The sequence below is a fragment of the Staurois parvus genome, unplaced genomic scaffold, assembly GCF_062004578.1.
Source record: "Staurois parvus isolate SC_StPar_1 unplaced genomic scaffold, SC_StPar_1.0 ptg002674l, whole genome shotgun sequence".
NCBI lineage: Eukaryota > Metazoa > Chordata > Amphibia > Anura > Ranidae > Staurois > Staurois parvus.
Window position 1 is genome coordinate 25,378 of NW_028320470.1, and position 13,436 is coordinate 38,813.

General features: G+C 46.9%; 1 protein-coding gene across 1 annotated transcript in view; it reads left to right on the forward strand.

The window, feature by feature from the left end:
- LOC149429979 (integrin alpha-L-like) overlaps positions 1-13,436 on the forward strand; it is a gene marked incomplete at its 3' end in the record, with an annotated part of 62,161 nt that overhangs the window by 16,673 nt on the left and 32,052 nt on the right. The window contains exons 4-8 of the mRNA XM_089666289.1: positions 1,634-1,716; positions 1,805-1,869; positions 3,232-3,346; positions 3,964-4,094; positions 7,312-7,457. Coding sequence (XP_089522415.1) covers positions 1,634-1,716; positions 1,805-1,869; positions 3,232-3,346; positions 3,964-4,094; positions 7,312-7,457 — 540 coding nt within the window. The remainder of the gene's footprint in view (positions 1-1,633; positions 1,717-1,804; positions 1,870-3,231; positions 3,347-3,963; positions 4,095-7,311; positions 7,458-13,436) is intronic.

Consider the following 13,436-nt stretch of genomic DNA (forward strand, 5'->3'; position numbering starts at 1 on the left):
AACCCCATAGAAAACCTTTGGAGGGAGTTGAAAGTCCGTGTTGCCGAGCGACAGCCCCAAAACATCACTGCTCTAGAGGAGATCTGCATGGAGGATGAGATCTGCATGGAGGATGGGCCAACATACCAGCAACAGTGTGTGCCAACCTTGTGAGGACTTCCAGGAAACGTCTGACCTCTGTTATATATCCTTTGTTGGCAATGACAAAGTATTGACATGAACTTTTCATATTCACCAAATACTTATTTTCCACCATAATTTGCAAATAAATTCTTTCCAGATCAGCCAATGAGATTGTCTGGATTTGTTTTCTCATTTTGTCTCTCATAGTTGAGGTCTCCCTATGATGCCAATTACAGGCCTCTCTCATCTCTGTAAGTGGGAGAACTTGCACCATTGGTGGGGACTAAGTACTTTTTTGGCCCTCTGTAGATCAGGATCGGGTTCTTGCAGTGCTCAGTGGATCGTCCAGGTTGTCTGTACATGAGCACTGTGGATTCGTGCCGTCCAGTGGGATGATGGGGGTTTTTAGTGGACAGGCTCATAAAGCCGTTGACTAGCTGTTGTTTGGCAACCTAATAGTCGTGCTTCGTGCCGCCCTGACCGGAGCTCCCCTTTAGGTAATCATGGACACCTCCAGTGATATTCATGCCGTATTTGTATCACAGGACAGTTGTTGGTGATTCATGTCCTCCATTCTTCAGTCTTCACCCATCTTTGATGGTTTTATATCTGGCTGTTGTGTTGTATATAACAATGTTCCTCCTTATCTGAGTTTGCTGATTAGTTCCCCTCCCCCCTGGATGTCTTTCTGCCCCTCCCCCATAGTAGGTAGTCAGGAAGCCATCACTGGACAGCATGTCCTGGGTTGGCCACATTGTCAGATGAACCCTCATTGAGACCTTCATCCATGTCCTCTGTCTGGGGATTCTCCCGATATGTAAGTTCTTCTCCCTCCACCACCATTTAGGACATCGGGAATCGATATTTACGATTTTCCTCAGCAGCTGAATCTGGCAGAAAACTCAAACACTTTATATGAAGTGCAGGCTGTTGGTTTTATGGGCCACCCCCGAGGAATGTCACCCCCTGCTATGTGATTGGCTCACTGGTCTCTTTTTTGTTATTGCAGCACTAGGACCTTTTCTCAGAAAAAGCGGGGTTACACTTCAGGTGATGGGGGGTGGGGAGGTGTCCTTCCACAAGGAATGGGCTAAGTCCAGAACTAACATGGCGGATTGGGAAGGTGAGAAGGATGGACATCCAGAATGATATAAAAGACTGATAACAGACATGAAGGTCTACAGTGTTGGGGATGGATATAGAAGGCAGAAGAGCTTGCAATCTATAGAGGTATAATAAGAGTCGGGTAGCTCAGTTGGTCCAGAAGACGGTGGGTGGTGGCCAGTTTGTGATGAGATTGGTGTTTATGGAGTCGTTATCGCTTTCTGTTGGCGATGAGCTCCAACCTTCTGCTCCTCTCCTGGAATTTCTTCTGCCTGACATGGAGCTCCCCTTGTATTCCTGGGTCTACAGACTCCTCCCTTTTCACTGCCATGGCAAGCTTACCATGTGACCTCTGGAGGGTAGGTGTGTACCCACCATCCTCATCTCTCACACTTTTCCTCCTCAGAATCCTGGTTGGTGATCCGGATTTGGGGCAGCTGCACTCCTGTGATGTCATCAGAGGGACGTGTGACATCATCTCCCTTCCCAGTAAGAGAATACAATAGATCTGTCCACATGACTCCACCTGAATGAACTCAACACACTGGATTCAGTCTGTCCTTCTCTTCTGTCTCAGGTCAGAACACCACCAACCATATTGGACTGACGCTGGAGGTGGAGCCAAAGTCCGGCCTGTGCATTGTGAGTATATAGTAGGAGGTGGTACCTGTGTAGAAGACAGTACTTCTCTACGTTCCACCTTCACCAAGGTCCCCCAGCAATGCAGCGCTCCCGGCGTTCCTGCCTCTTCTGGAAGGTGTCCTGGAAGTCTTCTTCTCTATGCGTGTTGGATCTCCTCAATGTTGTCAAAATGGCGACCTTTGAGCCGGATCTTCATCTTCGGGAAGAGGGCGAAGTCTTCAGCAGCCAAATCTGGCCAGTAGGGTGGGTGCGGACGTTGCCCAAAGGTTTCCTCATTTTTGGGGGTCTTCCTGATCTCTTGTCGTCTTCCAGTGATGTTCTTCTGCTCCTGAAGTACGCATGCCACTCGAAACACGTGGAACCACTCATTGCAGCATCGCCGTAAAGTTGCCGAATCGTGTCAGACGTATCGGTGGCAGATTTGCCCGATTTCACACAGAATGTTTCGTTTTCTCTTTGTTCTAACTTGCTGTCCGTGATGAAATAGCAGACGAGGTAACACACGTGGTCAGAACAGCACCAGTTGTACACAAGACAATGTCTCCTGGTACACTGACTTATGAAGCTTGGTGCTCTCTGTGACTGTGTGTGCAGCCTTATGCTGCCATCTGTTGGCGTGTTACAAAATTAGACTCCAAACATTTTGATACCACCTCATATAGGGAGGGGCCATCTGTGTATACAGGGGTGTATACTGTAGGGTATATGATGTGTATACTGTAGGATATATGATGTGTATACTGTAGGATATATGATGTGTATACTGTAGGGTATATGATGTATATACAGGGGTGTATACTGTATTATAGGATATATGATGTGTATACGGGGTGTATACTGTAGGGTATATGATGTGTATACGGGGTGTATACTGTAGGGTATATGATGTGTATACGGGGTGTATACTGTAGGGTATATGATGTGTATACGGGGTGTATACTGTAGGGTATATGATGTGTATACGGGGTGTATACTGTAGGGTATATGATGTGTATACTGTAGGGTATATGATGTGTATACTGTAGGGTATATGATGTGTATACGGGGTGTATACTGTAGGTATATGATGTGTATACGGGGTGTATACTGTAGGGTATATGATGTGTATATGGGGTGTATACTGTAGGTATATGATGTGTATACGGGGTGTATACTGTAGGGTATATGATGTGTATATGGGGTGTATACTGTAGGTATATGATGTGTATACGGGGTGTATACTGTAGGGTATATGATGTGTATACGGGGGTGTATACTGTAGGGTATATGATGTGTATACGGGGGTGTATACTGTAGGGTATGTGATGTGTATACGGGGTGTATATCTGATTACACCGCGGTGATCTCCCCTCCCCCTCCCAGGTTTGTGGCTCCGACATTCCTCACGAATGTGACCAGACGATGTACATGAATGGCGCCTGTTACTCCGTGGACTCCAGACTGACCCCGTCCCCAAAAATCACTCCAGGGTATCAAGGTGAGGGGGTGTGGTCACCTGAGATAACAGAGCTCCTCCCACTACTTATCTATCATTGTATAGCTCCTTCCACTACTTATCTATCATTGTATAGCTCCTCCCACTACTTAGCTATTATTGTATAGCTCCTCCCACTACTTATCTATCATTGTATAGCTCCTCCCACTACTTAGCTATTATTGTATAGCTCCTCCCACTACTTAGCTATTATTGTATAGCTCCTCCCACTACTTAGCTATTATTGTATAGCTCCTCCCACTACTTAGCTATTATTGTATTGCTCCTCCCACTACTTATATATTATTGTATTGCTCCTCCCACTACTTATCTATTATTTTATAGCTCCTCCCACTACATATATAATTTGGATAGCTCCTCCCACTACTTATCTATTAGTTCCTAGCTCCTCTTGCTAGTCACCTGTCAAATAGAGCTCCTCTCAACCATGACAAATAACCCCTCCCACTGGAGCAGTAAGCTCCTCCTACACCTTCTGTAGATAGAGCTCCTCCCACTCTGCTGCCTGGATTCCTATGTAACAATCAGCGGAGCCCCTCATTGGTTCCATGATGATGGGTGGAGACCCCCAATCAGTCTTGTGCTTCTTCTCTCCATAGAATGTCAGAAGGCCGAGGTGGACCTCTGCTTCCTGTTTGATGGTTCTGGCAGTTCAGGGGAACCGGAACTCCGATCTATAAGATATTTCTTGAATGACGCCATCAAGAACCTGAGGAACACCACTGTGCATGTGAGATGGGGGGGGTAAAAACTCTGCGGTCCCCTTCCAGTCCCTGCTTATCATCCAGTCTGAATTCCATCCCACCAACCAATACATCATCTCTACCCCCCCCCCTCCATCACACCATCACCACCATCCCCCACCCTCCAACACACCATCCCCCACCCTCCATTACACTACCCCCACCCTCCAACACACCATCACCACCATCCCCCTCCATTACACTACCCCCACCCTCCATCACACCATCACCACCATCCCCCACCCTCCAACACAACATCCCCCACCCTCCAACACACCATCACCACCATCCCCCTCCATTACACCATCCCCCACCCTCCAACACACCATCACCACCATCCCCCACCCTCCAACACACCATCACCACCATCCCCCACCCTCCAACACAACATCCCCCACCCTCCAACACACCATCACCACCATCCCCCTCCATTACACCATCCCCCACCCTCCAACACACCATCACCACCATCCCGCACCCTCCAATACACCATCACCACCCTCCAATACACCACCCCCACCCTCCAACACACCATCACCACCATCCCCCTCCATTACACCATCCCCCACCCTCCAACACACCATCAGCACCATCCCCCACCCTCCACCCTCCAACACACCATCACCACCATCCCCCACCCTCCATTATACCATCCCCCACCCTCCAACACACCATCACCACCATCCCCCTCCATTACACCATCCCCCACCCTCCAACACACCATCAGCACCATCCCCCACCCTCCACCCTCCAACACACCATCACCACCATCCCCCACCCTCCATTATACCATCCCCCACCCTCCAACACACCATCACAACCATCCCCCTCCATTACACCATCCCCCACCCTCCAACACACCATCACCACCATCCCCCACCCTCCATTATACCATCCCCCACCCTCCAACACACCATCACCACCATCCCCCACCCTCCAACACACCATCACCACCATCTTCCACCCTCCAACACACCATCCCCCACCCTCCATTACACCATCACCACCATCCCCCACCCTCCAGCACACCATCACCACCATCCCGCACCCTCCAATACACCATCACCACCATCCCCCACCCTCCAACACACCATCTCTACACCTCCCTCACCCTCCAACCCCCCAGTGCACCATCTTTACCACCAAACCCTCCAATACACCATCTCTACTCCCAACCCTCCAATACACCATCTCTACTCCCAACCCTCCAATACACCATCTCTACTCCCAACCCTCCAATACACCATCTCTACTCCCAACCCTCCAATACACCATCTCTACTCCCAACCCTGCAATACACCATCTCTACCACCCAACCCTCCAATACACCATCTCTACCACCCAACCCTCCAATACACCATCTCTACTCCCAACCCTCCAATACACCATCTCTACTCCCAACCCTGCAATACACCATCTCTACTCCCAACCCTCCAATACACCATCTCTACTCCCAACCCTCCAATACATCATCTCTACCACCCAACCCTCCAATACACCATCTCTACCACCCAACCTTCCAATACACCATCTCTACTCCCAACCCTCCAATACACCATCTCTACTCCCAACCTTCCAATACACCATCTCTACCACCCTACCCTCCAATACACCATCTCTACTCCCAACCCTCCAATACACCATCTCTACTCCCAACCCTCCAATACACCATCTCTACTCCCAACCCTCCAATACACCATCTCTACTCCCAACCCTCTATTCACCATCTCTACTCCCAACCCTCCAATACATCATCTCTACTCCCAACCCTCCAATACACCATCTCTACTCCCAACCCTCTATTCACCATCTCTACTCCCAACCCTCCAATACACCATCTCTACCACCCAACCCTCCAATACACCATCTCTACTCCCAACCCTCCAATACACCATCTCTACTCCCAACCCTCCAATACACCATCTCTACCACCCAACCCTCCAATACACCATCTCTACTCCCAACCCTCCAATACACCATCTCTACTCCCAACCCTCCAATACACCATCTCTACTCCCAACCCTCCAATACACCATCTCTACTCCCAACCCTGCAATACACCATCTCTACCACCCAACCCTCCAATACACCATCTCTACCACCCAACCCTCCAATACACCATCTCTACTCCCAACCCTCCAATACACCATCTCTACTCCCAACCCTGCAATACACCATCTCTACTCCCAACCCTCCAATACACCATCTCTACTCCCAACCCTGCAATACACCATCTCTACTCCCAACCCTCCAATACACCATCTCTACTCCCAACCCTCCAATACACCATCTCTACTCCCAACCCTCCAATACACCATCTCTACTCCCAACCCTCCAATACACCATCTCTACTCCCAACCCTGCAATACACCATCTTTATTCCCAACCCTCCAATACACCATCTCTACCACCCAACCCTCCAATACACCATCTCTACCACCCAACCCTCCAATACACCATCTCTACTCCCAACCCTCCAATACACCATCTCTACTCCCAACCCTCCAATACACCATCTCTACTCCCAACCCTGCAATACACCATCTCTACTCCCAACCCTCCAATACACCATCTCTACCACCCAACCCTCCAATACACCATCTTTACCATCCCTCCCACCCTCCAATACACCATCTCTACTCCCAACCCTCCAATACACCATCTCTACCACCCAACCCTCCAATACACCATCTCTACTCCCAACCCTCCAATACACCATCTCTACTCCCAACCCTCCAATACACCATCTCTACTCCCAACCCTCCAATACACCATCTCTACCACCCAACCCTCCAATACACCATCTCTACTCCCAACCCTCCAATACACCATCTCTACTCCCAACCCTCCAATACACCATCTCTACTCCCAACCCTCCAATACACCATCTCTACTCCCAACCCTGCAATACACCATCTCTACTCCCAACCCTCCAATACACCATCTCTACTCCCAACCCTCCAATACACCATCTCTACTCCCAACCCTCCAATACACCATCTCTACTCCCAACCCTCCAATACACCATCTCTACCACCCAACCCTCCAATACACCATCTCTACCACCCAGCCCTCCAATACACCATCTCTACCACTCTACCATCCAGCCTCCAATACACCGTCTCTACATCTCCCCCCCCCAATGCACTATCTCTGCCCCTCTTTCACCATAGTAATCTCCACCTCCTTTTTCTTCTCTTTCAGCTGGCCATTGTGCAGTTTTCTGGCAAAGTTAGGACAGAATTAGACTTCAATCAGTATCAGAAGTTCAATAACCTCACAGACGTAATAAAAAAATTGACTTTGTTAAATGGGAAAACGAATACGTTCAATGGCATCAAATACACCCTGTAAGTAATGATTTTGTTTATATGGATGGTTTTACATACTGGCACAGTTCTATTGGGTCTAACTCAAAGAGGTCCAAAATTATGGCCTCCAGAAGTCATCCTTCTGGCCCCTTTGGGCCTGTGTCCATATCTCTCAAATTTCTGAGCTAAGATAGAGGGACGCCTTATATCACAAAGTATGGAGGCCAAGAACACACTCCCCCCCCCCCTTCCCAGCTAAGAGGACCATAAAACTGTAAAAATGTTTGGTTAAACCCACAAATGCTTTTGTATTATATTGACTACTCGAAATAACAAAGTCAAATGTTTAGAGGTTGGGGGAGAAGCTGCCTGGGGCCTGACTTACACTGTGCACCCCATAAACTTCCCTGGCGTTACTGTCACTGGTTGATGCCGTGCGGTGTCCTCCCCGTTGCAGGTTTAGTGGCGGCCAGTGGTGGCGGCAGGCACTAGCAGAGGGACTGAGCAGCAACAGTGAGGAGGAAGTGAGATCCCAGAGCCCTTGGAGGGACTGGAGTCGGCGTCGGCTGACGAGGGAGTTCCCTGGAGCACAGGAAGTGCCAGGAGATAGGAGGTATCTGAGTGGGGAGGCTGGTGAGCGTGAGAGCTCCCTAGACCCACCATGCAAATCTCACTGGGGCCGGTCTACTGAGAGCGTACCTGACCTAGCCTGAGAACTCACCCAATCCGGCCTGAGAGCTTCCCCGACCCAATATAGACTGGAGCTCCATGAATGCGGGGATCATACGGCGGACGGCAGTGGAGATGAGTACAGGGAGACAGCAATCGGCTGTGGAGCGGGGCTCAGATCCCAGAGCCCTGCAGGGATCAGAACAGACTAGCGGAGGAACTTCCTACTCTGGACAGGCTGGCTGGAAGACACATTACAGAGATTCAGAGGCCAGGAGATACCAGAGCATGTAGGATACATCTAGATACAGGACACCTTGAGCATCTGCCCATACCCCCTCTCAGGTGGTATCTCAACCTGGGATTCAAGACCTCAACGGGGGCAGAAGTGAACACAGAGACAGGTGGACCCACATCCTCAGGCTCGGAAGAGATGGTAAGTTGCTGTGGGTAACGGCAAGAAACTTCAAGCTGTTACTGTTCTCTGTTGCTATGTAATTTGTATGCCTGAGTTGTGGGGTTGGATGGCTAGAAAACTAAGGATCCGGGGTATCTCGGGGCCAAGCATCACTACTAATAACATATGCGCTATAAATACTATTCAGGACTGTAAAAGTCACTGGGGACGGGCTCCCCTGGAGGTGTGAGAAGATTGTACTGGCAACATTGAGTAGAATATTTGTGACCAAGCGTAGCTAACGAGGAGTAGATCCACTAAAGGTGGGGGAGGAAAAACTCCGCAATCCAGCGCAAATGCTAGCACAATAAAGAAGGAAAAATCCCAGAGACACAACGTCCGGAGAAACAACAGGGAGGAGGAAGAGGACATGACTGGGAGCGGTCTAGATTGTCGTTTGGAGTTCAGCAAGAAAATCAGATTAATGAATCTATAACTATTGACAGTATAAATGATCAAAATACCCCCAAACAACAGGGAGCCATATCACAAATCCCCACAAAAACACAGATGGAGGAAATGTTTGCAAAACTGGAATTCTCTAGGAAAAAAGAAATGGCGGTGATCCATAAGGATCTTGGACGAATGTTAACAAGGGTGGAAGAAGTGGAGGAGGAGATGGAGACGCAGGCCCAGAAGATATGTAACCTGGAAACACAGTTGGAGGAGAGGCGAAGGGAACAGAGGAAGCTTTCATACAGATTGGAGGACCAAGAAAATAGAGAGAGAAGAAACAACTTAAGGATCAGGGGCCTCCCAGAAGATGTGCATGAGGAGGACCTCTGGGAAGAAGTAAAGAAATCCATTGACAGGTAGATTAGTCACAGATCCTTTGAAGATCGAGAGAATTCATAGACTAAGACGCCCATCAGGAGTAGCATCAGACACCCCAGAGATGTGATTGTTCGATTCCATGAATACGAGGACAGAGAAAGAATATGGAAAAAGCTGTGGGAGACCCCAGAGTTAAAGTATGGAGAAACAAATCTACAAGGAGATTGCTGACATTTCTTCCAAGACATTAGCTAGAAGGAGATTGCTGAAACCTTTATTGGATCAGATGAAGGAAAAAAGAATTCCATACAATTGGGGATTCCTGGCATGTCTGATTGGGTGGAAAGACAGGAAATCGGCAAGGCTAAGATGCCCTGAAGAACTCTGTGTGACTTCTGTGAAAAATTAGAACTGTAGAAGGTGGGAATTGTGGGGTGGATGGAGGGGTCAAATGAAAGTGAAAGGGTAAGGGCAAAAAAAGAGAAGTGGCTGCCAGTGAATAAAGAGAGAAAATAGACTGAAATGGGGGAGTTGTTTGGGGGGTTAGTGGGAGAGAGGGGGCTACGGGGGATGAATTGCTGTCCCCCCTCCCACCTCTCCTGTGTTGTTCAGCAGGTTTCGAGTAAGATAAGTAGAGTTGGCGGAGCATCTGGAGGCCACACAGGAATTCAAACACTTAAACCCCATGTTGAGGGTGGAGGGTAGTAGTGGGTATTCATGTTCAGAGTGTTACCCCAATTCAGGAATCACCAGTGGGGGAATCCCACGTCAGATTCCAGGGCAATATTTAGGCCAAGGGTTTTTTAGTAACTTGGGTGGAGGGTAGTAGAAGGGGGAGCGAAGGAGGGTAGGTGGGAGGGGGAGCGAAGGAGGGTAGGTGGGACGGAGGGGACGTGGGAGGGGTGGTATTGGAGGAAGGTACATGAGATGGGTAGTCTATACCGTTCTCCCTTTGAACAAGAAAGAGAGGAGAAATATTAGACAGCCATGAGCTTGAGTAATTTAATGACATACAATGTGAAAGGTCTAAACTCTCCTACCAAAAGACATAAGATACTCAGGGAAGTCCATCAACTCTCCAAAGATGTTGTGTTCTTACAAGAGACACACTTCTCATATGATACTAATATCAAACTCCACTCAAGGTACTACCCAACATGGTATTACACGGACTCACCAATAAAGAGGGCTAAAGGAGTAGCGATTGGGTTCTCAAAAAACGTGGGTTTTGACGTGGAGGAGAGATTGGTGGACCTAGAGGGACAGTTTCTATGTTTAAGAGGGAAAATGCGGGGACAAAGCTATACCTTGGTCAATATTTACTGCCAGAATCAAAATCCAGAGGTATTTCTGTACGGAGTGTTCGGGAAAATTATTGAGTTTAAAAGGAGGATTAAATCTGCCCAATATTAAGGTTTTGGCAGGAGATTCTAATTTTCGCCTTGATCCATGGATGGATACGTCTTTGAGTGCGCAGAGAAGAGGAGGTAAAAAATTAAGAATGTCGAAAAAGAGGTTACATCAAGGTCAGTTGATGGACGCATGGAGGGTGAAACACCCCAGAGAAAGAGATTATACCTTCTTTTCCCTGGTGCACAGATCGTACTCATGGTTGGATTATATCATGATCGTGCATAGACAATTGGATTAATTGATTAAATCCAATATTGAAGTTATGTCTATCTCAGATCATGCTCCTATCACAATGAGATTATAGGCAGGACAAAAAGGGAACAAAAGGGCAATGTGGACACTAAAGGAGATGCTTATACAGGACCCTGAAGAAGAGAGGAGGCTAAGGGAGGAAATAGAGCCATTTTTTCTGTTGAATGAAACTGAGGAAGTCTCTGTGGCCACCATCTGGGAAGCACATAAGGCGTTTGTGAGGGAAATCCTGATAGCCGCAGGAACAAAAAAAAAAAAAGATCGGGAGATAAAAATAAAGGAGGTGAAGGAGGAGTTATATAGGTTAGAACAGACACATAAAAAGAGACAGGATACAGAAGTCCATTCAAAGATCATACTTAAGAGAAGAGTTAAAAGACCTACTGGAACAGGAATCAAGGAAGATCTTCAATAGGTCTCAAAGGAAAGAGATCAGTAGGGGATTAAGCCAGGGAAATATTTGATGAAAAGACTTAAGGAGAAGAAATCAAAGAATTATATTGAAAAAATTAAAGATGAAAAAGGAGAACTGGTCTATTCCACCACTGATATTGCTGAAACTTTCCAAACATTTTATAGTAGGTTGTATGATGTAAATACTAGGAACACGAAAGTTTCAGAGGAAGAAAAAAGAGGAAACGGCAGGAATTTTTAAATGTGGTAGACCTCCCAAAAATATCAAAAGAAAAATTAGTATTGTTAGAACAAGCGATCTCCCAAGAGGAAATTAATACAGCCCTGAAGAATATAGCGGGAGGGAAGAGCCCAGGACTCGATGGGAACATGGTGGGTTACTACAAGAACTTTGGAGACTTACTGGTCCCTAAACGTTGTACATATAGGAACTCCTTAGGAGAGGGAACGGGAATAAGAGCAGAATCGCTGCAAGTGTATATAACGATCATCCTAAAAGAAGGAAAGGACAGTTCACAATGTGCTAGCTATAGATCTATATCCCTACTAAATACAGATACAAAACTGTTCATGAAGGTGCTAGCTACGAGGATAAAAGAGCTGATGCTGGAATGGATACATTCGGATCAGGCGGGTTTTGTCCTGGGAAGGGAGGGATAATGGTTTGAGAACATTGCTTCTTCTACAAAAGGCAAAGAGAGAAAAACTACCAACGATTTTATTGTCGATCGATGCCAAGAAAGCATTTGACAGGGTAGATTGGGGGTTTATGACGGTTATCCTAGAGGCCTTGGGAATAGGGACTAAGATGATGAGTTGGATAAAGGAGCTCTATAATGGCCCGTAAGCGGCAGTGAAGGTAAACAGGTCCCTCTTGAGTTCTTTTAAGATGTACAACAGTACAAGGCAGGGATGCCCCCTATCCCCGTTACTATTTGTAATATCCCTGGAACCTTTGCTGGCAATGGTAAGGAAGAGTGAAGATATTAGAGGAATCAAGATAGGCGAGATAGAGGTGGCGGCATATGCTGAGGATATGTTGTTTTATATTGTGAATTCCAGGATAACTCTGCCTAACCTAATGGGATTACTAAAAGGGCTTTCAAACTTGAAAATAAACCCCTCTAAATCAGAGATCTTGAACATCAGTGTTTCAAAGAATGTGATGCAGACTTTACAAAAAGACTTTCCATTTTCATGGAGGGAGAAGGAATTAGGTTACCTAAGTGTAAAGTTGATTCCTTCTATAAATAATATATACCGGGCGAACTATATTCCATTACTAAATGAGCTGAGAAGAAGGGGGAAGGGTCTCCTGGATTGGACGTATAAATCTGGTTAAGATGGTCCCAAAAATCTTATATAAATTTCACATACTCCCAGTCCACATCCCAGGATCCTTCTTTGGGATAATATAAAAAACTGAATACTTAAATATATATGGGCCAATAAGAAACTGAGAACTAGATATGAAGTTCTGTGTAATAAGAAAGAGAAAGGAGGACTAAACCTGCCCAATATTAGGGATTATTACACTGCGGTGATATTGTGACGGATTGGACATATAATTCACAGGGGAAGAGTTGGGTTGGAATAGAAGGTACACTAAGTTTCACACGATTAGAGAGGATTATCTGGACACCACGAGAGTGTCGCACTTTGGATGAGACTAGTAGTACATTGACACAGGAGGTACTAAGTGTATGGGATGGAATGCACAACCAAATGGATTGGAAGTACCATTCACTGTTGAGTCCCCTGGTGGGTACTGAGTTTTTCCCGCCAGGGAAGGATAACATTTCGAGGAAATGGTTTAAAGACATAGATGCACGTTTGGGGGATATAGTAGTCAAAGGGAAGTCGGGCACTTTTTTCAAGACTTAAATAGTAAAAGAGTTATTTGCGTCATTAAATGAATTGAGATATTGTCAGTTAAGACATTTTGTAGCAAAGTTGCCCCAACCACTGAGGATGATGGAGGACATGCTCCCATATGAAAAGATGTTGGGTTCCAGGATGGTGCCAAAGCATGCTACTTC